This window comes from Mizuhopecten yessoensis, unplaced genomic scaffold (genome assembly GCF_002113885.1).
Source record: "Mizuhopecten yessoensis strain PY_sf001 unplaced genomic scaffold, ASM211388v2 scaffold1313, whole genome shotgun sequence".
Lineage (NCBI taxonomy): Eukaryota > Metazoa > Mollusca > Bivalvia > Pectinida > Pectinidae > Mizuhopecten > Mizuhopecten yessoensis.
In genome coordinates, this window is record NW_018403984.1 from 1338259 (window position 1) to 1360218 (window position 21960).

Here is a 21960-nt window from a genome sequence, read left to right on the forward strand (position 1 = left end):
TGTTTCATCTTTTTCCCCTATTCTCTGTATTCTTTGAATTTCATGTGGCCGTCGTAAGACACATGCTGTATCGAAGACGTTAAACCCGGGCCAAAATGTTTTAAATATTTTGTTCCTATATCTTTGCTACATTTTATTAATTATGATATAGAATGAAGCAATTAGAAACTTAAAACTAAAAGTTAGTGTAAAATATAAATTCAATAGTTATAAACTAGAAAAACTAAAACTAGAAATTAAAAAAAGACAACTTGCTTATTATAATGTGCAATGGTACTATCATTATGGTGACCAACAGGAAGTCAATCGGTTACAAAGGACGACCATTAGACAATGCTATTTATGTTTCTTTACAAATTCCGATTGTATTCAAGTGTTAACCAATACATTATATTACCACCAAATAATCGTCAATTAAAAAAATATCACTGCGTTAACTCCACATGGTTACGACCTGTGCTAATTATTTAGGGTTCATTCGATGTCAACGCATTCTATTTCGTGTCGTTTGGTGTTTTATGGACGCACCGATCGCTTGTGATTGTGACGGAAATAATCACCATTTTTTGACAGCTAAAAAAATAAAAATGGCGGCCTCCATTGCACAACACGATGACTTTCGATTTAACCAAAATCCATATATGGATGTTTAAACATAATTGACCTTATAGGAGTACATCACTGTATATAATATCTCACTTTTGCCAAAATTTTAATTCTCAAACATGAATAGGTTATCAGTTCTAATTTTCCCCTCAAATAGTGGCAAAATATTCACGAGTCACTCATTTATATTTCAAATAACAGTATTTATTGAGTGCGTGGACAACGTTTAATCATGACTATAGGGAGTTTGAATTAATAACTTCTATAATTGAAAAAGACAATTCAGCACAGCTTGTAACAAATGCAATATTTACACATGAAATAAAGGGACCTGAAGGTCAATTATTAGTGTTTACATGAACCTTAATGTGACGGTGTACTTATTGTACTAGTCATCGAATTGTCACATAGAAAATCTTTTTGGTTGTGTAAAAAGAACTTCTCATAATCCATACCTACGGTTAACCTGTCATAATCCATACCTACCAACTTGTCATAATCCATACCTACCAACCTGTCATAATCCATACCTACCAAATCCATACCTACCAACCTGTCATAATCCATACCTACCAACCTGTTATAATCCATACCTACCAACCTGAAGAAACTGTTTAGAAATACCAAATAGTTGTTATAGGATACATCTTTGGTTGTGACGTCACCATACGAAGATAATATAGGTGATGTGACGTAGAATCAAACGGCCTGACACAACCTTTTGGTATTCGACAAAGCTGCTGAAATAATGTTTGCCTACATTTCATATTAAGTGTTTTCGTTTGAATGTTTTACTATATTTCCCAAAACTATTGCAAAAGTATATTTCTACCACAATACGCTGTGTTATTCCACTCTCAGATCATTGTATAAACATGCAGACTGTTGAGAGATACACCACACGTGGTATATGACCTTCCGTAGTTTTGATTGGTCGAGAAGATGAACTTTGACCGGACGAACTTTTTCACGCGCTTTTTTGCCGCGTGCTGTTTTATTTACGTCGTCTGCTGTCAACATCCGGCAAATGTTGGTGACTTTTGTGAGGTTATGCGATGGGAAAAGGGGGTTATTAAGGCAGTACCAAAATAATATGATGCTTAAAGATTTGATCGTTTGTTTCAGGCAAAATTGCTACAGACGCTCGATATTGTTTCGACGCCATACCGTCGCGTGTCCAGGTCGTAAAACCCAGAGACGTAATATACCGATAGAGACCTATGTCTATGTGAAACCCAAACAAGATCTGTAACAGTGTTGGAAAACGTTTCGTTCTTCCCATGTCCAGTTATCAATATTTGGAGGGCCTGTCTATGGCGGAACTCTCACTATAAACGTCTACCATCGAGCCTCACGAAGAAACGTCCCAGGCCTATGGTTTTGGACATTGACAGCGATTAGTTCTTCTTCATCACTTGGCGGGAGGCAGACTTCGTACGATATGCTTACGCGCATATAGTCCGTGGTTAATTTGTATTAATTAATGCAATATTGCATACTTTCAATATTTAAAGTCTTTCATCTATTTTTATTTTTTCACGAAGTTGTTGCCGAAACGTTAATTTTGAAAATGAACAAATTTGTAAAAAGAAAGTATTTTTTGAATATTAATGAGTGACTTTTTACATATGGGTCATATCACTACGCCAGCCTTGTCAACAAAATGTGTGTATGCTATTCAAATCAGGAAATACTCCAGATGTTTCCGACCGAGATTGTGGTAGAAACAGATCACACGACTTGTGGTTGTTGAGTATGGTATTTATTTCACTCTCGTTAGTTAAATTTTCAAAAGATACAGAAAGACACTCGCTAAAGCTCGTGTCTTTTGTAACTTTTGAAAATTAACTAACTCGAGTGAAATAAATACCATATTCAGATGGCCTTACACAAAATCCTTGTAGGTAGGGCGTAAGAATTGTACCTGCTGCTCCCATTGCATCATCGTAAGAGGCGACTAACTTTGTTATCTTATCTTTTCTCTTTTTTTCTTAGCAACTTTCTTCTTCAAAATGTCTCCCTTGACAAAATGCCTCACTTTTTGCCTTTAGTTGAGCGTTCGCCCCTGTGAGGAAGGTTTTGGGGTCTGTTTCATGGCTGATACATACCAGAGTCTGTAAAGATGGTAGTTTCTACTCCTGCTTAACGCTCAGCAGTTTAGGAGTGGGACGACTGGTTCGCCCGTTGTCAGTATAATGTGGCCGTGTGGGGTGTCCTGCTGGGTGTCTTCGGCAGTTTGTTTCAGTGAGGTAGCACTATAAAGTCGGTATCAGTTTCGCGCTATCACAAGGAGACAAACACGAACATATCGCTGCCTCCCAAAACACACACGCATACCCTACACGCATGCATCTTTCACACAGAGAGGCTGTCCTTAAATGCCCATAGCTGCTGATAGGACGTTAAACAATACTAAACAAAACAAAACAAAACAAAACCAAGCGCTACACAACGTTTTGTTTTTGGTCTCTTGCTGTCTACGACTATGGAAAGTTTGATAAACCAAAAAAAAAAAACGGCTTCCTCTTGATTATAAAAAAAAAGATGCACTCATTAAAAATATCACAGGAAGCTGTCATCCTAATAAAATATATAAAATAATCAACACAGACCCGCTTAATTAATTTACTGGTAAGTTTCTTTATCACACATCAGTGATGAGACTGGTTTAGAGGTTTAAATACTCCAATTAGCTAAAACGAGACTATTTATTGATTTAAGTAATGTTATTTAAGTATTGAATCTTGCTTTTGTCGATTTCATGGGTTGATGAATTGAGTTGGTCTCAAAAACAAATTTAATGAACTGCGCAAGACCAATTCAATTCATAACCCCCACGAAATCGACGAAATACTTTGATATGGCAGTTGGCTGTTCGACTGCATTTCTTATGTGACGGTACCACATGGATCTACGTTGTTTTAGATTTGTACCGGGGGTTGAGACTGACACAAGAGGCAGAATGGGCAATCTAATTAAAATCAGATCTTTCATTACACTCCATAACGCAGTGTAATGAGAGATCTGATTTTAATTAGATTGCAGAATGGGTAGCACATGACTTATCACTACCGCTAGGAACCGAGAGCTGATAACAGTTTGCTGATCGATCGTGGTTTGGTTGTTTGAACAATTTGTTTTGAAGCTTCAATAAAAATGTAAAATATCATCAAGTGGTATCTTCTTTGTTTAAAATTGTCAAAAGACATATCTCTTCACAAAATCTGAAAATAGGTATACATACGCGTAGGCAATGTTAATCTGGCCAATTTCATCGGTAAATGAAACATTGATCTATATCAACTCCATACGTCATCAACGCAGTAGCAATTCATTTCTATAATAAATATCAAATGTTAACAGCTAATAATAACTATATTCAGCTCCATTACACAGGTTTAAAATCATTTGGCGTATTTAGATGTCTATCTGTCATGTTAATAAATTAGATTAATGTAGCTTACAATCTCTGAGAATATTGTGGACAGATGCATATGTGTATTCTGGCCTTTGGTATTTATAGTTTATGTCACATGGCCTGGTTTGTCTTGAGAACAATTTGCTCAGCACGATCATGTGAATTAAAATCGAAGGACCACCGAATGTAAATTAATACTCGTTTTGCGAAGAGGAATACCACTTACTTTAAAATAAAGGGGAAATAAATAGTGTTCCTTTATTCGCTACTCACGCTTTAAATGATGTTTTTTTTTTATGTCTTTCTGAATTTTGAAACGACTGGTTTACGACTGACTATTTCCATATGCGGAGTGTTTTTGAATAGAAATTATGGATCCACCTCATCAAAATCGGGATTGCTAAGGGACGATATAATGATACTTCTAATGCATTTTTTAAAACTGAAGGTCACGACACAAAGACTTCATATTTAGATATAACGACCACGGCTGATACTCAATGTGTACTTACCGGGGGTCCATCGACCTTTCGAAAACATGACCCCAGGAGCGAGTCAAAGACACATGGGAGACGGTATCATCCCCTGTCCTTGTTGAGGGTCAGCTGGTACAGAAGGTTGTAGATAAACTTCTTCATCTACCCACGCCTGTACCAGCTGACCCTCAACCAGGACAGGGGAGGTACCGTCTACCAGGTGTCTTTGACTCGATCCTTTGGTGACGTGTCCGAAAAGTCACAGACCCCCGGGTAATTACACCTACCGAGGAAGGCCACAGTAGTAGTCAAACTATCCAGGTATGTTGTCTTTTTGTCGTGAAAAAAAACCCCACCAAAAAAACATCAGAAACATCGCATTAATATCTAACCATAAACAAAATAATATGTAGCGGACACCTTATGATGTTTTCCACTCAGCCTCTGTCGCTATCTTAGACTCTTCCTCTTTTCAACGTGTTTTCTTGCGACCCTTGAATTTCGTTGCTATGTAGAAATAGCCAAAATATCGTGTTTTTGGACAGTTAGCATGCAAAAATAAAAGCCTGTGAGAAACAAAAATTCCTTTCTACGAATGAACATTGGTGTGACAATGTTTAAGCATGTCTAATAATGTTTTATTTGTTGCATGCGGAGGCTTTCAAAAATTTAAAGGTGTCTATTAATTTCCCACAAAATGGCCAAATTTTAACCAAATCGCGCACAACAGACGATATCCACGCATTTTATTATGAAAATGCAGGTTTATCCAAAACCAGTTGTCGAGTGAATTTGATATTTCATATTTCATACTTCATTTATACAAGATTACGTATATAACAACAAATTCAAATTCCCCAATGATGCCGGAAGTGACCCTTAATGTCCCTAGTCCTTTGACTCTTTGATCTGAATAGATCTATTTTTGACCTCTGCAATCAGTATATGGTAAGGTCAAACTAACTGTCCTGAACATTGATCGGCATGCAATCCTACTATTTACTGTGATATTTCAAATCAGAAGTCATAGCAACAGTTTTTACTTAAGTGCATCTTCTATTCCGTCTTTGCGTATCGCAGAGTTATCTTTTCTTGGGAGCAGGTAATGATTGTTACGTCACTTGTTTGTGAGAGTAACGTCATCAATTTTTGAGAAAACGACGTAATTTTCTCGCACAAACCAATGACGTCACAATCAATCCCTGCTCCCAAGAGAGGATAACTCTGCAATACGCAAAGACGGAATAATGGTTGCTTTTCTATGTCAAACATCTAGGTGTCAGTGTCAGTTCAATGTTTCCTTATCATTGTCAGTTTGTATAATAAGTTATGTTCGTACAACATCATTGATTGGAATCAAATACAGCCATCCAGTTGCTTAGAATGATAAAGAGAGAATATATAATACCCTGTAGTACTTAGTAATCAAATTCCATACTCTTCGTTGTTGTAATGTGTCAAATACTTACTATATGTGCAATTTGTACCATGATTATCAAGTCCAGATGTTTCTATGGCAACTTCACACATTGCCAAAGCTACAGAAATATGCTTTGCCTAAACTTCATATCAAGTGATTTCGTTTGTATGTTTTACAAATATTTCCCAAAACTATTGCAAAAGTATATATAGCGGTCCATCAACCAGCGTTGGTTGATTTTCATATAAATGTAACTAAAGTTAGCTAATTTTCAAATTGTATGAAGACGTGAGGTCAAGCGGGTATCTTTTAACAGTTGAAATTGACTAATGAGAGTTAGGTACGCATTAAAATCAACCATCACGAGCTTGTCAGCCTTTTATCTTATAATTTTTATCTAGAAACCTGTATTTTCCTTCCGACCGGGGAAGCAATTTGTTATGAATTATATCATCACAATAATAAGATGATAGCAAAAGAATTGTTACATGACATGATAATCTAAAGATCAACAAATAAAATTAAATAGAATTGACCTAGTGGGTTACTAATATATTTTCCAACTCCAGGCAGTCTGAAGTGAGGAAACCAATGACGGCTGTAGGATATCAATAGAATACTAAATTGTCGTGATTTCCACCTGTGAGTTCATTGTCTACTAGTCCAGCTAGTTCACAAAGTCTTAGATCGATTTCTAGAGACATTTCGGAATACCTAATGTCACTTCCAGTATTTTGTCAAGATCATGTTGTCATTCCTTCTATTTCACTGTCTTCTCAGTTTATGTTTGCTTCCTTTTTATATCGCGTTAAAGTTGCTTTCGGATGTTGTCCCCGTGTACTGATGGTTACACACTTTGTTTTCGTTTTTTTTTTTTGTGTTTTTTTTTTTTAGTTGTACCATAAAAAACAATATATATTAAATTATTGCGAATACCTTAGATAACCTAATAAAATTTATGTAATCGGTGCATGATACCTATGTATGTATACTTATTGAACAAATACTCCTTTCTTAAATATCATGGTAACATCGCTCGCCTAGTAAGAAATCAGGTCACCGACATTGGCCAAGACTTGGAATGAAAGTGTGTAAAGTCCTCTTAAGATATGATATATAGATGTTCCTCAACGAGCGATGATTGGTTAATATGTTTATTTAACTCGAGTTTGGTAATTTTCAAATTGTACAAATGCAAAAGGATTGCATTTTACAGTTTGAAAATTAACTAATGAGAGTTAGTGTGATATTAATTTGTAAAGATTGCTGATATTCAAATACGAATGAGTGATAAATACATTATGTTATTTTTGAGTGTTAATGATATTATGTGTGCATTGGTGATATTAAAAGCTAATATATAACAAGTGTTGGTGATAGCACCCCAGAAACGTGTCTGATATCACTATATGAATATGGATGATAGCATGTTATGAGTATGTGTGATTTCACGTTGTCAATATGAATTTACAATATGTAATCATATTATATACGTGGATGATATTCCTGGTGTGATATCAAAACTGTGACGTTTTCTTATCTTGAAAAGACGACGAATTATTCTTTTCTATTTTAACGACATGTCAACACCTCTCTCCTCTAAGCTATATGTTTTGGACCATTCACAAGATCTCGCATAATAAGCACAATTCAAACACTTTTGAATACCATTTTCGTCGTAAGTATAGATGGACAAAAGACGGATGCTTCACCACGGAAAAAGGCTATCTGTAAGGTGAGCTAAAAATACTTTAGGAGTAAAATTTAAACCATTGAAACAAAATGTATTGAAGCAATTGAACATTAAATATGATTTATTTATAGTCTACATTTTATCGACACACCAGTCACATTTTCAATATATAAACCAAACATAGTTAGCGTTGTTTGACGTAACACATACAATACTGCCAATATATAATTCCTATTTTGATTCTTCAATTTTGGCAAGACTGGCAAGCGCAGCCGGCAGGCTCACTGTACGATGTTGTGAGATGAACGTTCTCCAAAACCTGGTTTCCATCACGACATTCAGTCAGAGTGATTTCTCTTGTTATCAATCTTGATTCACTGCAACATTTACAGATCTGTTCGGAAAAAAATAACAGGATTAATGAAACTAATTATGAATTATAATTGGTTCTGTGATAATTTGCATCACATATTAACAACGTGATTTGTGTAATCTTTTTGTCCCTAGTTACAACTATCAAAATTTCACAAACGTTATCAATGCAATCCGGATTGAAATGAAATAATTCACCTCTGTTAGTTTTGGTCAGTTTTAAATCAATAAATATTTAAAAAGGTTTACAAACTATTTAGTAAAGTGGTAAAACAAACATTTTATAATAATTAAGTATTTTAATGCAAGTAAAATTGTTTCAAGTTTAAAGACAGTTTAATAAAAAATAAAAATAAAAAAAATCTATCACTATAACAATGAAACTTTTAAATAAGGTTTTATAACTTAAACTTTATTATCAATTGTGAATGATAGCAATGAAAGAATAAGTCGTAATCATCTTTATTGTAAGACGTCTATTTATGATATTCCGTTTCTCTACGTTGCAGCATAATGTGGAAAATAATTACACCCAGCACCCACTTAATGAATATATAATTTCTTACTCTTTTCATTATTTCCTGTTAAAAAATAGAAGTATCAGGTTGACATCGCAGCAGAAATGTCTAAACAGTGTTGTTTTAGTGCTTCCGAGCGCGGATGCGTTTGGCACTTGACTATATATACAGTGAAAATATTGTATTTGTTTTATGCTGGTAAAATGGGTTTTTGTTACCTGTCTTGTTATTTTTATTTCGTTTTCGGCAATTTGCAATATAGACAGGTAATACATGGTCTATACTGCCTGAATAAATCCTTCATATTTAATTCGTCCAGCTTTTAATCCTATTTGATTAAATAATAATAATATAGTTATTTCAAACTGAAAGTGTTAGAGCCAGACAAAGCAAGAATCTGCAGTCAGTTGGACAAACGTGCATTTCCTTAATCAGGTGGATCTATATTCATGACACGTTGGCTAATGTTAACTTCCTTGGATCGTTAGAAAGGAATCAATTAGTCAATTAATTAACTCTCAGCGCGAGCTCATTGACAAAATCGAGAGGCTATCGCGATGAAAACAAGTTTTAACAACAAACACTGCATACCTTGTAACATTGTAAACTGTTAATCATCTTATATAATCAACTATTTGATAATTCTCTCATAACTAAACGTCGACTACATTCCATCAACACCTACCAATTAACTAGGAAAAGCACTTCGAGATCTCTTGTCAACGACAAATATAAAAAAAATACGTTGTGCGCACAGTAAAACTGTCAATTTAAAGGAGGGGACTATAAATAAATCTATGTATATATCTATTTTTATCAGCTGTTCCATTTGTAAATTTACCCTACGGTTGTGTGCCTCCAATATTTGAATTCCCAATTGCAGGATGGTTTTTTATCATTATATTTATTCATAAAAGATGTCACCAGTATTCAGTAGTTAGGCATAGGAGAACATTTAGCACATCAAATTGAAACTTTACTTCCAAATTTTTTGCTTTCTACGAATTTTCACGAAAATCATAATGAAAATCGCGAGATAGAAATGATCTATTTTATGATGATTTGCAATTTGTTACGGTATATGATTTTGAATATCTTTAGCAATAAGCAAATATAGCCTGAACCATTTAAAATGCTTCGAAAGTAAGACAGCCTTAGACAGCCGTAAATACTTCACAGACCAAATGGCTACGACAAAAAGGACGACACCGAAAATAGGATTTCGTCCTGAAAACGAAAATAAGCCAAGACTAATTTTAGATATTTAAGGATATGGCGTCTATGCCCGACTTAGTAATACTTGTTTTTAAGCATGACCAGAACCCGATGATTACCAAACAATTTTTCAACATACATTGTATTCATTCAAAACAACTTTTTACAGTTATAGCGAAACAAATAATTCGTTTCACATTTGAACTGCTTTATCAAAATGATCGACTCAACTGCAAACATTACCAATCAAATCAAAATCATAATCCATTTATTAGTATATAGTATGTATGTATGTATAGCGTCAAAGATATACGTTAACAGGCGACCCATTGCCTTTCGGTATACTTTTAAAAAAAACCGATGAAATAACTAACAACCTTCGACTAAAAAGAGTTTTGTAGTGCTATATATGCTCTTGTTGGTTGTGAATATAAACATTATAACCATTTTACTTACTTTGTCAAATCCTGGAAATTGAGACACGCTTGGAGTGACACGTGAAACACATGTACCATCGCACTCGTTCACCAGAACGTTTGCCACACAAACAGCATTGCGAGACCTGCCGCCGTAACTCACGGGCAACGTACGAACGATGTTCATCTCGATCTGTTTTGTCTCACAGTTATCCACAAGTGATTCACCTCCCCGGAGAAACATGCAAAGCATCAACGTTGCTATGACAGAAAAGGTCATGTTGTTCCTGAAATAAAATTCAACTATATAATAAAGAATTGTAAATATCATGCAGATTTCTTCTGATGAAAATATGCTGTACATTTTATTTACTGCGTACTTATTGTGAATCATATGTAGTCCCCTTGATAGGCGTGTTTTCCTCATAAATCCCACAGGCTCCAACGAGTGTTATATGTTATTGGCGTAGATTTCAAATGAAAAATATATAAAGTTACCAATTAAGTGCTTTAATGAAGGACAAGTATTCGTCTACGTTAAAAACTAAGATGAGAAATCATTGCAATCAAACTTATCCGTCAACCAATAGTTAATACTTACGAATTGGCTAGGAACGTGAATGTTATGATCCCTTTTCGTCCGCTTTCGTCTTTAACAAGTCTGATTTGAGACAGCACACAGTCTGATTAGGAAAGAGACCAGCATATCTGCCGTCTGACGGAAATTCTAGATAACAGTTTTTTTCATCATTCCTGTCTTCTGACATGTGTCGTCGAAAGGTTTGGATTTCTATTCTGAGTACCTCCTTGAACGCCGATTGGAGGTCTGAGCTATTCCACCGCCCCTCGATGACATACGGAAACGTGATTGCCACTAACAAAGAGCCGGATGCGTTTCCTATTGCACTCTTTGTGTTGACACGACGACAGGTATACGTCGAATATCACTAACGCTTTGAAGCATGCTTTAGCACAAGCCGGGAGTCATGTTAGCGAAATACTATCGATCCGTATCGCAACACGCCCTGCCTGATTCCTGGACACTGTCATCTTTTTGTTTAGTTTTGTTAATTCAGCCACCACTAATCCAGTTGTCATAATATCTTGTCAATTTGGGGACAGATTAGTGTTATTTTCCTATACGAAACAGTTTCATTAAATCAGCCATCTCGCATTCCTGTCACATTTACTGGGAACTAAGATGGGTGCGTCATGTAGGCTCCATTGCATATTAAAATCTGATGATATACTTACATTGTTCGAACACTGTTTTAATTTATTCACATGAAACATTTAATACAAACCTGAATGAATAATAATGAAAAAGAGGCTGAATCAAGTAATTTTTGCATGTAAATTTGCTCTGCTACCTACCTTAAAGGATTTTACGTACGTTATTATCCGCGGATTTATCGTTGTGCTTTTGTGTTCACGTGTGTAAGATTTGAAACAATCGTTTGGTCTTGTTTTGTAATACGGTGTTAAGGCAGAAACAAATATGTGCTTTACTTTGAGTGGCTTTAAACCTTCATTTTCAGATATTTTTAAATAGATATGAATCAAAACAACCGAGTCTGTAAGAATTGTTTTTTTTTAACTCAGCGTATCTTAAAGAAATACTAATTAATTAACTATTGTATTTCACTTACTGATATGTCTTCAATAATGTAGTATTGTAGTAAAACTCATATCATGAGAACTGCTCAAAGATGGTGTCAACATTCAAGATATTAACTTAACTTAGTTTTAAGCTGTTTATTCCATTTTTACAATATACTCATTTTGATTTTCATTCGTGATGATTTGAGAAATTTACCAGTTTTATTCTGCAGAACACATTTTGAAGATGCAATATGATAACCGTTAAAAGCACAACACTTATTGAGTAAATGGAGGCAAAATAATGAATTAAAGTTTTTTTTTTCAATCTCCACTGTAACATAAGCGTTCATACATACCAAAGTGTACAACTTTATGTCTGTCTTTGGGGATAGAGATACAAAAGAAGCTTTAAAAATGGTGTTTTATTGAAACGCAAAGAATACATGTTTTGTTGAAAATATATATGGGAGAAAGACACGATCGAAATATACGTTTTTCAAAGTCAAAACTGTCGGTATACTAACACGGGGTTATTCTAAAGGTGGTGCGTACAACAGTTTCCAGACTAGTTACCCGGTGTCAGCCGAAAGGTGGGGCGAACAACAGTTTCCAGAAGAGTTACCCGGTATCACCCGCAAGGTGGTGCGTTCAACAGTTTCCAGAATAGTTACCCGGTGTCAGCCGAAAGGTGGTGCGTACAACAGTTTCCAGAAGAGTTACCCGGTATCACCCGTAAGGTGGTGCGTTCAACAGTTTCGAGAATAGTTACCCGGTATCACCCGCAAGGTGGTGCGTACAACAGTTTCTAGACTAGTTACCTCGTATCACCCGCAAGGTGGTGCGTGCAACAGTTTCCAGACTAGTTACCCGGTGTCAGCCGAAAGGTGGTGCGTACAACAGTTTCCAGACTAGTTACCTCGTATCACCCGCAAGGTGGTGCGTACAACAGTTTCTAGACTAGTTACCTCGTATCACCCGCAAGGTGGTGCGTGCAACAGTTTCCAGACTAGTTACCCGGTGTCAGCCGAAAGGTGGTGCGTACAACAGTTTCCAGACTAGTTACCTCGTATCACCCGCAAGGTGGTGCGTACAACAGTTTCTAGACTAGTTACCTCGTATCACCCGCAAGGTGGTGCGTGCAACAGTTTCCAGACTAGTTACCCGGTGTCAGCCGAAAGGTGGTGCGTACAACAGTTTCCAGACTAGTTACCTCGTATCACCCGCAAGGTGGTGCGTACAACAGTTTCTAGACTAGTTACCTCGTATCACCCGCAAGGTGGTGCGTGCAACAGTTTCCAGACTAGTTACCCGGTGTCAGCCGAAAGGTGGTGCGTACAACAGTTTCCAGACTAGTTACCTCGTATCACCCGCAAGGTGGTGCGTACAACAGTTTCTAGACTAGTTACCTCGTATCACCCGCAAGGTGGTGCGTGCAACAGTTTCCAGACTAGTTACCCGGTGTCAGCCGAAAGGTGGTGCGTACAACAGTTTCCAGACTAGTTACCTCGTATCACCCGCAAGGTGGTGCGTACAACAGTTTCTAGACTAGTTACCTCGTATCACCCGCAAGGTGGTGCGTGCAACAGTTTCCAGACTAGTTACCCGGTGTCAGCCGAAAGGTGGTGCGTACAACAGTTTCCAGACTAGTTACCTCGTATCACCCGCAAGGTGGTGCGTACAACAGTTTCTAGACTAGTTACCTCGTATCACCCGCAAGGTGGTGCGTGCAACAGTTTCCAGACTAGTTACCCGGTGTCAGCCGAAAGGTGGTGCGTACAACAGTTTCCAGACTAGTTACCTCGTATCACCCGCAAGGTGGTGCGTACAACAGTTTCTAGACTAGTTACCTCGTATCACCCGCAAGGTGGTGCGTGCAACAGTTTCCAGACTAGTTACCCGGTGTCAGCCGAAAGGTGGTGCGTACAACAGTTTCCAGACTAGTTACCTCGTATCACCCGCAAGGTGGTGCGTACAACAGTTTCTAGACTAGTTACCTCGTATCACCCGCAAGGTGGTGCGTGCAACAGTTTCCAGACTAGTTACCCGGTGTCAGCCGAAAGGTGGTGCGTACAACAGTTTCCAGACTAGTTACCTCGTATCACCCGCAAGGTGGTGCGTACAACAGTTTCTAGACTAGTTACCTCGTATCACCCGCAAGGTGGTGCGTGCAACAGTTTCCAGACTAGTTACCCGGTGTCAGCCGAAAGGTGGTGCGTACAACAGTTTCCAGACTAGTTACCTCGTATCACCCGCAAGGTGGTGCGTACAACAGTTTCTAGACTAGTTACCTCGTATCACCCGCAAGGTGGTGCGTGCAACAGTTTCCAGACTAGTTACCCGGTGTCAGCCGAAAGGTGGTGCGTACAACAGTTTCCAGACTAGTTACCTCGTATCACCCGCAAGGTGGTGCGTACAACAGTTTCTAGACTAGTTACCCGGTGTCAGCCAAATGTGGTGCGTACAACAGTTTCCAGACTAGTTACCTCGTATCACCCGCAAGATGGTGCGTACAACAGTTTCTAGGCTAGTTACCTCGTATCACCCGCAAGGTGGTGCGTACAACAGTTTCTAAACTAGTTACCTCGTATCACCCGCAAGGTGGTGCGTACAACAGTTTTTAGACTAGTTACCTCGTATCACCCGCAAAGTGGTGCGTACAGAGCCTTGTATTTTGTCATCATGTTTTCCAATGGTGTGGAAAATGATGTATATCAAGAATGGAAATCTTGGAATGTATGATTAGGGCTGAGGAATTATTGGTTGTTATTGGTAAAAAGGAGTTTTAATCATGTATTTGTTTAAGATGGTTTGATATTACACTCTACAGAGCTAATGTCGAGTTTTTTCATTTAAAAAAACAAATGATAATTCCATTTGGTAATACAGTCTGCGCTAACAACATCACTAGGCAGACAGCACAATTAGCCTTGTTCTCGAGTGCAGCTATGTCATGTCGTCGCCCTCAACAGAGACTTCTTTATAAGGCGTGCAGATTTCCGATTTACATTTGCAGTCAGAAACGACAGCTAAATATGGATATTTGTGATGGCCAATGCTTTTCAACAAGGCCTTGGGTGTCACTCGCAAGAAATTATAATATTATTATATGTATACATTGAAATGCAACCGACACAAGCTATTTCATTCTGCAAATAAGTAAGTAAATACATAAATGAATAACCTGAATAAAATCACATAATATGTTAAAATAGTACTGCATTTCATATTTGGACATTTCACATGTTTCAAGGAAAACAATTAAGCTGTACGATAAGTTGGACGATTTCGATTTTTCGATCGTTAATGGATAAATCTATAACAGGGTTTCAAAACTTTCTGTGATACGAAGGACGATGATTCTGATTAGGTTTGTCAAAGTGCCTTGTTGTTTTGACGTCATTTCTCCATTTCTCGCTATAAGGACGATCGATGTGACATTGTTTGTGTTTGACCTGGATGTACACGAATGTCGTCGATGATTTTTAGGACACTTACCCACTTGGTCTTATTCTCCATGTACTTTTTCAAGCGTCCCTCCTTTGGTCGTAGTTTGCCTTAGTTTGGTAATTTGGAGTTCGGATTGCGGTTATGGTGACACTATAGAAATGTCTTGTTTATCTATATATGAATTCACGTATTGCAATAATTGGGATAAATATTCAACATGTGCTCCCTCTTGACATTTCTTCCCTCTTACAAATAATATAAAACAAAAATGCTTCGATATCAACAGCAACAGAACTACGTACACATAATAAATTCTTTGTTGAAATGAAAAGGTTTTACTTGATATGATAAAATGTAATAAAAAAGGAAGATTAAATGTTAAAGCGTTGGCTTAATTTCGAGACATAAGAGTAATAATCTAATAAACATATACTTACGGGGGTAAACACAACTCATTCATACGATGTTGAGAAAATAAGAGAACAACACAAACTGTCAGCAATGGGATTGTCTTTTATTAAATGAAATGATAACACACGAGATTAGGAACCATTGTCACGTTGTATCTACTGGCTTCAATGAAGACAATGCCTTCAAAACCTGATTTTTCCTTGGGATGTTTTGGTTACCTGTAAGATATTGACACAATTAGTGGATCTGACGAAATTTACCACATAAATAATTATTTTCTAACAGTTGAGTTCCTACAATAGCCAATACTAAGTCTTGATTGTTACGTCATTTGTTTGTGAGAGTAACGTCATAATGATTTGAGAAAAGGACGTAATTTTCTCACACAAACTAATTAAGTAGCAATCGATACCTGCTCACAAGAGAAGATAACTCTGCAATACGAAAAGACGGAATAGGCAATACCAAAAAAGTGTTCATCTGACATCTCCAATTGCATAAATTAATTGCCCCCCCCCCCCATTTCGAGAGTCTGACACTTCAGATGGACACGTAGTTTGCTATTGCTTATAATACATACCTATAACTGTTGTTTATGTTTGTATTATAATACATACCTATAACTGTTGCTTATGTTTGTATTATGATACATACCTACAGCTGTTGCTTATGTTTGTATTATAATAATACCTACAACTGGTGCTTAGGTTTGTATTATGATACATACCTACAGCTGTTGCTTGTTTGTATTATGATACATACCTACAGCTGTTGCTTGTTTGTATTATGATACATACCTACAGCTGTTGCTTATGTTTGTATTATGATCCATTCCTACAACTGTTGTTTATGTTTGTAGTATAATACATACCTACAACTGTTGCCTATGTTTGTATTATGATACATACCTACAGCTGTTGCTTATGTTGGTATTATAATACATACCTACAACTGTTGCTTACGTTTGTATTATGATACATACCTACAGCTGTTGCTTATGTTTGTATTATGATCCATTCCTACAACTGTTGTTTATGTTTGTAGTATAATACATACCTACAACTGTTGCTTATGGTTGTATTATGATACATACCTACAACTGTTGCTCATGTTTGTATTATAATACATACCTACAGCTGTTGCTTATGTTTGTATTATGATCCATTCCTACAACTGTTGTTTATGTTTGTATTATAATACATACATACAACTGTTGCTTATGTTTGTATTATGATACATACCTAAAACTGTTGTTTATGTTTGTATTATAATATAAACCTACAACTGTTGCTTATGTTTGTATTATAGTACATACCTACAGATGTTGCTTATGATGATATTATAATACATACCTACAACTGTTGCCTATGTTTGTATTATGATACATACCTAAAACTGTTGCTTATGTTTGTATTATAGTACATACCTACAGATGTTGCTTATGATGATATTATAATACATACCTACAACTGTTGCTTACGTTTGTATTATGATACATACCTACAATTGTTGTTTATGTTTGTATTATAATACATTCCTACAACTGTTGCTTATGTTTGTAATATAGTTCATACCTACAGATGTTGCTTATGTTGATATTATAATACATACTACAACTGTTGCTTATGTTTGTATTATAGTACATACCTACAGATGTTGCTTATGTTGATATTATAATACATACCTACAACTGTTGCTTATGTTTGTATTATGATACATTCCTACAACTGTTGCTTATGTTTGTATTATAATAATACCTACAACTGTCGCTTATGTTTGTATTATGATACATACCTACAACTGTTGTTTATGTTTGTGTTATAATACATACCTACAACTGTTGCTTATGTTTGTATTATAGTACATACCTACAGCTGTTGCTTATGTTGATATTATAATACATACCTACAGCTGTTGTTTATGTTTGTATTATAATACATACCTACAACTGTTGCTTATGTTTGTATTATAATACCTACCTACAACTGTTGTTTATGTTTGTATAATATTTTCTAAAAATCCTTTCTCATCATTACCCCGTTTCAGTGTTCATTATTTTTCATGACGTCACGTTACTCGATTACATCAGTGGATATCACAGTTTCAGTGAAAAAGAGTTACACAACACCATGTAATTATCACATGTAAATACATGACGTTGCATTACATGGCATAAAATAACCTCCCGCATTGTAAATCAACCCATGTAATGCATACATATACCTACTACATTATTTATGTACATTTTATTTAATTCTCTTAATAAATAGGCATACTGCATTGTTATCTAATCTCCCTAATACATCCACCGCGTACATAGAACACCAATAGGGTAAAACTGGATTATCTGACAACCATCACTTGTATTTTTAAGGCGTTGCTTTCCGATTTCAGAGCATTGTAGTTATTTTCGATGACGACCTGTCGACCCTGGTTACGGACCTTTTGAATTGTCTCCCAGAAAGAATCGTATTAATGCTTCCATAACATGTGACACATGTAAGTTGTGAACTTTACAATTATACTCATATATATGTCTCTTATAGCAAGGGAATTGGAGGGGGAAATACTGCTGCCTTCAGTTATACGGTATAACGCTGAGACGCGCTGACTTATAATCCAGCAACGTCGAGTGTGGTCAGTGGCTGGATGGATGACCGCTGCACGATGCACTATTAACGAGCTATCGAGGGCCTGTAAATCCTATACAAATTTTATGTAATTTATAGCAATAACTCTGCTTGCATCAGTTATGTCAGGGATCAACCACGAGACTCCACAAACCTGTAAGTCCGACACGTCTACCTGAATGTGTTAATTCGGATGAGTTTCCATTCCATCGTAAGCGGTATGTTAAGTACCCTTTGCTAACAGCAGAAGATTTCTTATTATTGCCCCCGGTAAGGACAGTAAAAATCGTTATACTACCATCATTTGTCCAGAGAATGTTTTGCGATATAAAGGGATTTGGTGATCAATTGAATGAAACGTATACAGGAATTCTTAAGAAAACAAGAGAAAAATGAACATCGAAATATGTTGGCGGTAAACGAGGTAGCAAATGAAACGATGGTTTTACTGTAATAGCGTTGCATGCGGATTTTGATGACATAACTATGTATTTAAACACCGTATACTACAACATACACACATAGCGAATGGATGTACTGGTTACTGACTGTATAACAAAGTAAGAAAAATAGTACGACGAGTCTTTTTCTCGTACGTACACTTAAATGAAGTTACTTATAATTTATAAAATGTGGTATAAAACGATTCCAGTAGGTACTTTACTATGTACAGAATTATTTCCAGGTACAACAGGTTTCGAACCTGCGAAATGAAGTTAATTGGCATTTGACTATATAAAGTAAACATACCATTCACAAATTCAATTTCACCGAATAAGAAGAGGATGCAATATCATAACTGCCATATTCACCCTACTTGCCTAATTTGTTTATGGCTCCAAGCCATCTGGTCGGATCGCGTGATAATGGAACGCTGTCCTCGACTGACGATGATTGGACGGCGACTGGACTGTGTTGTGATAGGTCACTTATCCGCTGTCTCGTACTGGCCCTGCCACGTTTGCTTCCTCCGGAAGTTGATGCTTTAGAGGCGTGGTCACGCATTAAATCTCTCACCAAAACCTTTTCTACTGTCATAAAAAAAAGTATCGCCAGACTTATTTAAGACAAGGCTTAGTCTGAAGTATGCCTGTAAACAAGGGGATATTGCAGGGACAGAGTGCATGTAACTGGTAATAAACATCCTCCTTATACGGTAGATTATTCGTGCCTCGATTGATCTTTATTTTCGCCAAAACATTTCGTTAAACATCGTTCGGATCGTAATTACAAGTGGAAAATGAAATGTTCGTTTGTTTTCGTGGTTTTCGTGGTTGCTATGAATCCAGGAATATAAATACAACAAATTTAGTGATACACCCGACTACTGTTAAGTGGTATTTTCAGCGATTTCCCTTCACTCCTACCCAAGATGGATTCTGATATTCACTAAGGGGCGGAATTGGTAAACATATTACCCGTCCATATGACTGCCTGCCTGAGTGCTATTTGGGTAAATATCTCTACATTTTCTAGTAGCTGAATTTATTTTGTGGCTTAGTGATTTGTTTAAGGTCGTTTAACGTCGAGACACCGATCAGGTGCATTCTTTGCTCAACAAAGGAAGCTGCAGAATAAGTTTTCAATTACTGTTTGTGTACAAAACACACTGAGCATTTAAGAGATCTATGTACTTACACAAGGGTGGAGAGATATATTTTTACTTACACGAGAGCGGAAAGAGATCTATGTACTTACACGAGAGCTGAAAGAGATCTATGTACTTACACGAGGGCGGAGTGAGTTCTATGTGCTTACACGAGGGCGGAGTGAGTTATATGTACTTCCACGAGGGCGGAGTGAGTTATATGTACTTCCACGAGGGCGGAGTGAGTTCTATGTAGTTACACGAGGGCGGGGGGAGGTGTATGTACTTACACGAGGGCGAAGGGAATTATATGTACTTACACGAGGGCAGAGTGAGTTATATGTACTTCCACGAGGGCGGAGTGAGTTATATGTACTTCCACGAGGGCGGAGTGAGTTCTATGTGCTTACACGAGGGCGGAGTGAGTTCTATGTGCTTACACGAGGGCGGAGTGAGTTATATGTACTTACACGAGGGCGGAGTATGTTCTATGTACTTACACGAGGGCGGAGTGAGTTCTATGTACTTACACGAGGGCGGAGTGAGTTCTATGTACTTACACGAGGGCGGAGTGAGTTCTATGTACTTACACGAGGGCGGAGTGAGTTCTATGTACTTACACGAGGGCGGAGTGAGTTCTATGTACTTACACGAGGGCGGAGTGAGTTCTATGTACTTACACGAGGGCGGAGTGAGTTCTATGTACTTACACGAGGGCGGAGTGAGTTCTATGTACTTACACGAGGGCGGAGTGAGTTCTATGTACTTACACGAGGGCGGAGTGAGTTCTATGTACTTACACGAGGGCAGAGTGAGTTCTATGTACTTACACGAGGGCGGAGTGAGTTCTATGTACTTACACGAGGGCGGAGTGAGTTCTATGTACTTACACGAGGGCAGAGTGAGTTCTATGTACTTACACGAGGGCGGAGTGAGTTCTATGTACTTACACGAGGGCAGAGTGAGTTATATGTACTTACACGAGGGCGGAGTGAGTTCTATGTATATTCGAGGGCGGAGTGAGTTCTATGTACTTACACGAGGGCAGAGGGTGTTCTATGTACTTACACGAGGGCAGAGTGAGTTCTATGTACTTACACGAGGGCGGAGTGAGTTATATGTACTTACACGAGGGCAGAGTGAGTTATATGTACTTACACGAGGGCGGAGTGAGTTCTATGTACTTACACGAGGGCGGATTGAGTTCTATGTGCTTACACGAGGGCAGAGTTAGTTAAATGTACTTACACGAGGGCGGATTGAGTTCTATGTACTTACACGAGGGCAGAGTGAGTTATATGAACTTACACGAGGGCGGAGTGAGTTCTATGTGCTTACACGAGGGCAGAGTTAGTTATATGTACTTACACGAGGGCGGAGTGAGTTCTATGTGCTTACACGAGGGCAGAGTTAGTTATATGTACTTACACGAGGGCGGAGAGGGATCTATGTACTTACACGAAGGGGGGGGGGGATATATGTACTTACACGAGGGCGGAGTGAGTTATATGTACTTACACGAGGGCAGATTGAGTTCTATGCATTACACGAAGGCGGAGTGAGTTCTATGTACTTTCACGAGGCCGTATAAGATATATGCACTTACACGAGGGCAGAGAGGCATCTATGTACTTACACGAAGGGGGGGGGGGAGATATATGTGCTTACGCGAGGGCGGAGAGACATCTATGTACTTACACGAATGGGAAGGGAGATATATGTACTTACACGAGGGCGGAGAGAGATCTATGTACTTACACTAGGGCGGAGGAAGATGCATGAACTTACACGAGGGCGGAGGGAGATATATTTACTTACACGAGGGAGGAGAGAGATATTTACTTACACGAGGGCGGAGAGAGAGATATGTACTTACACGAGGGCAGAGTGAGTTCTATGTACTTACACGAGGGCAGAGTGAGTTCTATGTACTTACACGAGGGCGGATTGAGTTCTATGTACTTACACGAGGGCAGAGTGAGTTCTATGTACTTACACGAGGGCAGAGTGAGTTATATGTACTTTCACGAGGGCGGAGGAAGATATATGTGCTTACGCGAGGGCGGAGAGACATCTATGTACTTACACGAATGGGAAGGGAGATATATATACTTACACGAGGGCGGAGAGAGATCTATGTACTTACAC

General features: G+C 37.7%; 1 protein-coding gene across 2 annotated transcripts in view; it reads right to left on the reverse strand.

Annotated features, from left to right (window-relative positions):
* Nucleotides 1–15685: 15685 nt before the first annotated feature.
* LOC110459157 overlaps nt 15686–21960 on the reverse strand; it is a 23430-nt gene continuing 17155 nt past the window's right edge. For both annotated transcript variants that reach the window (XM_021511274.1, XM_021511282.1), the window contains exons 4-5: nt 19046–19255; nt 15686–15812 (exon numbers count right to left, since the gene is read on the reverse strand). In XM_021511274.1, the coding sequence (XP_021366949.1) occupies nt 15739–15812; nt 19046–19255 (284 nt within the window). In that variant the 3' untranslated portion in view covers nt 15686–15738. The remainder of the gene's footprint in view (nt 15813–19045; nt 19256–21960) is intronic.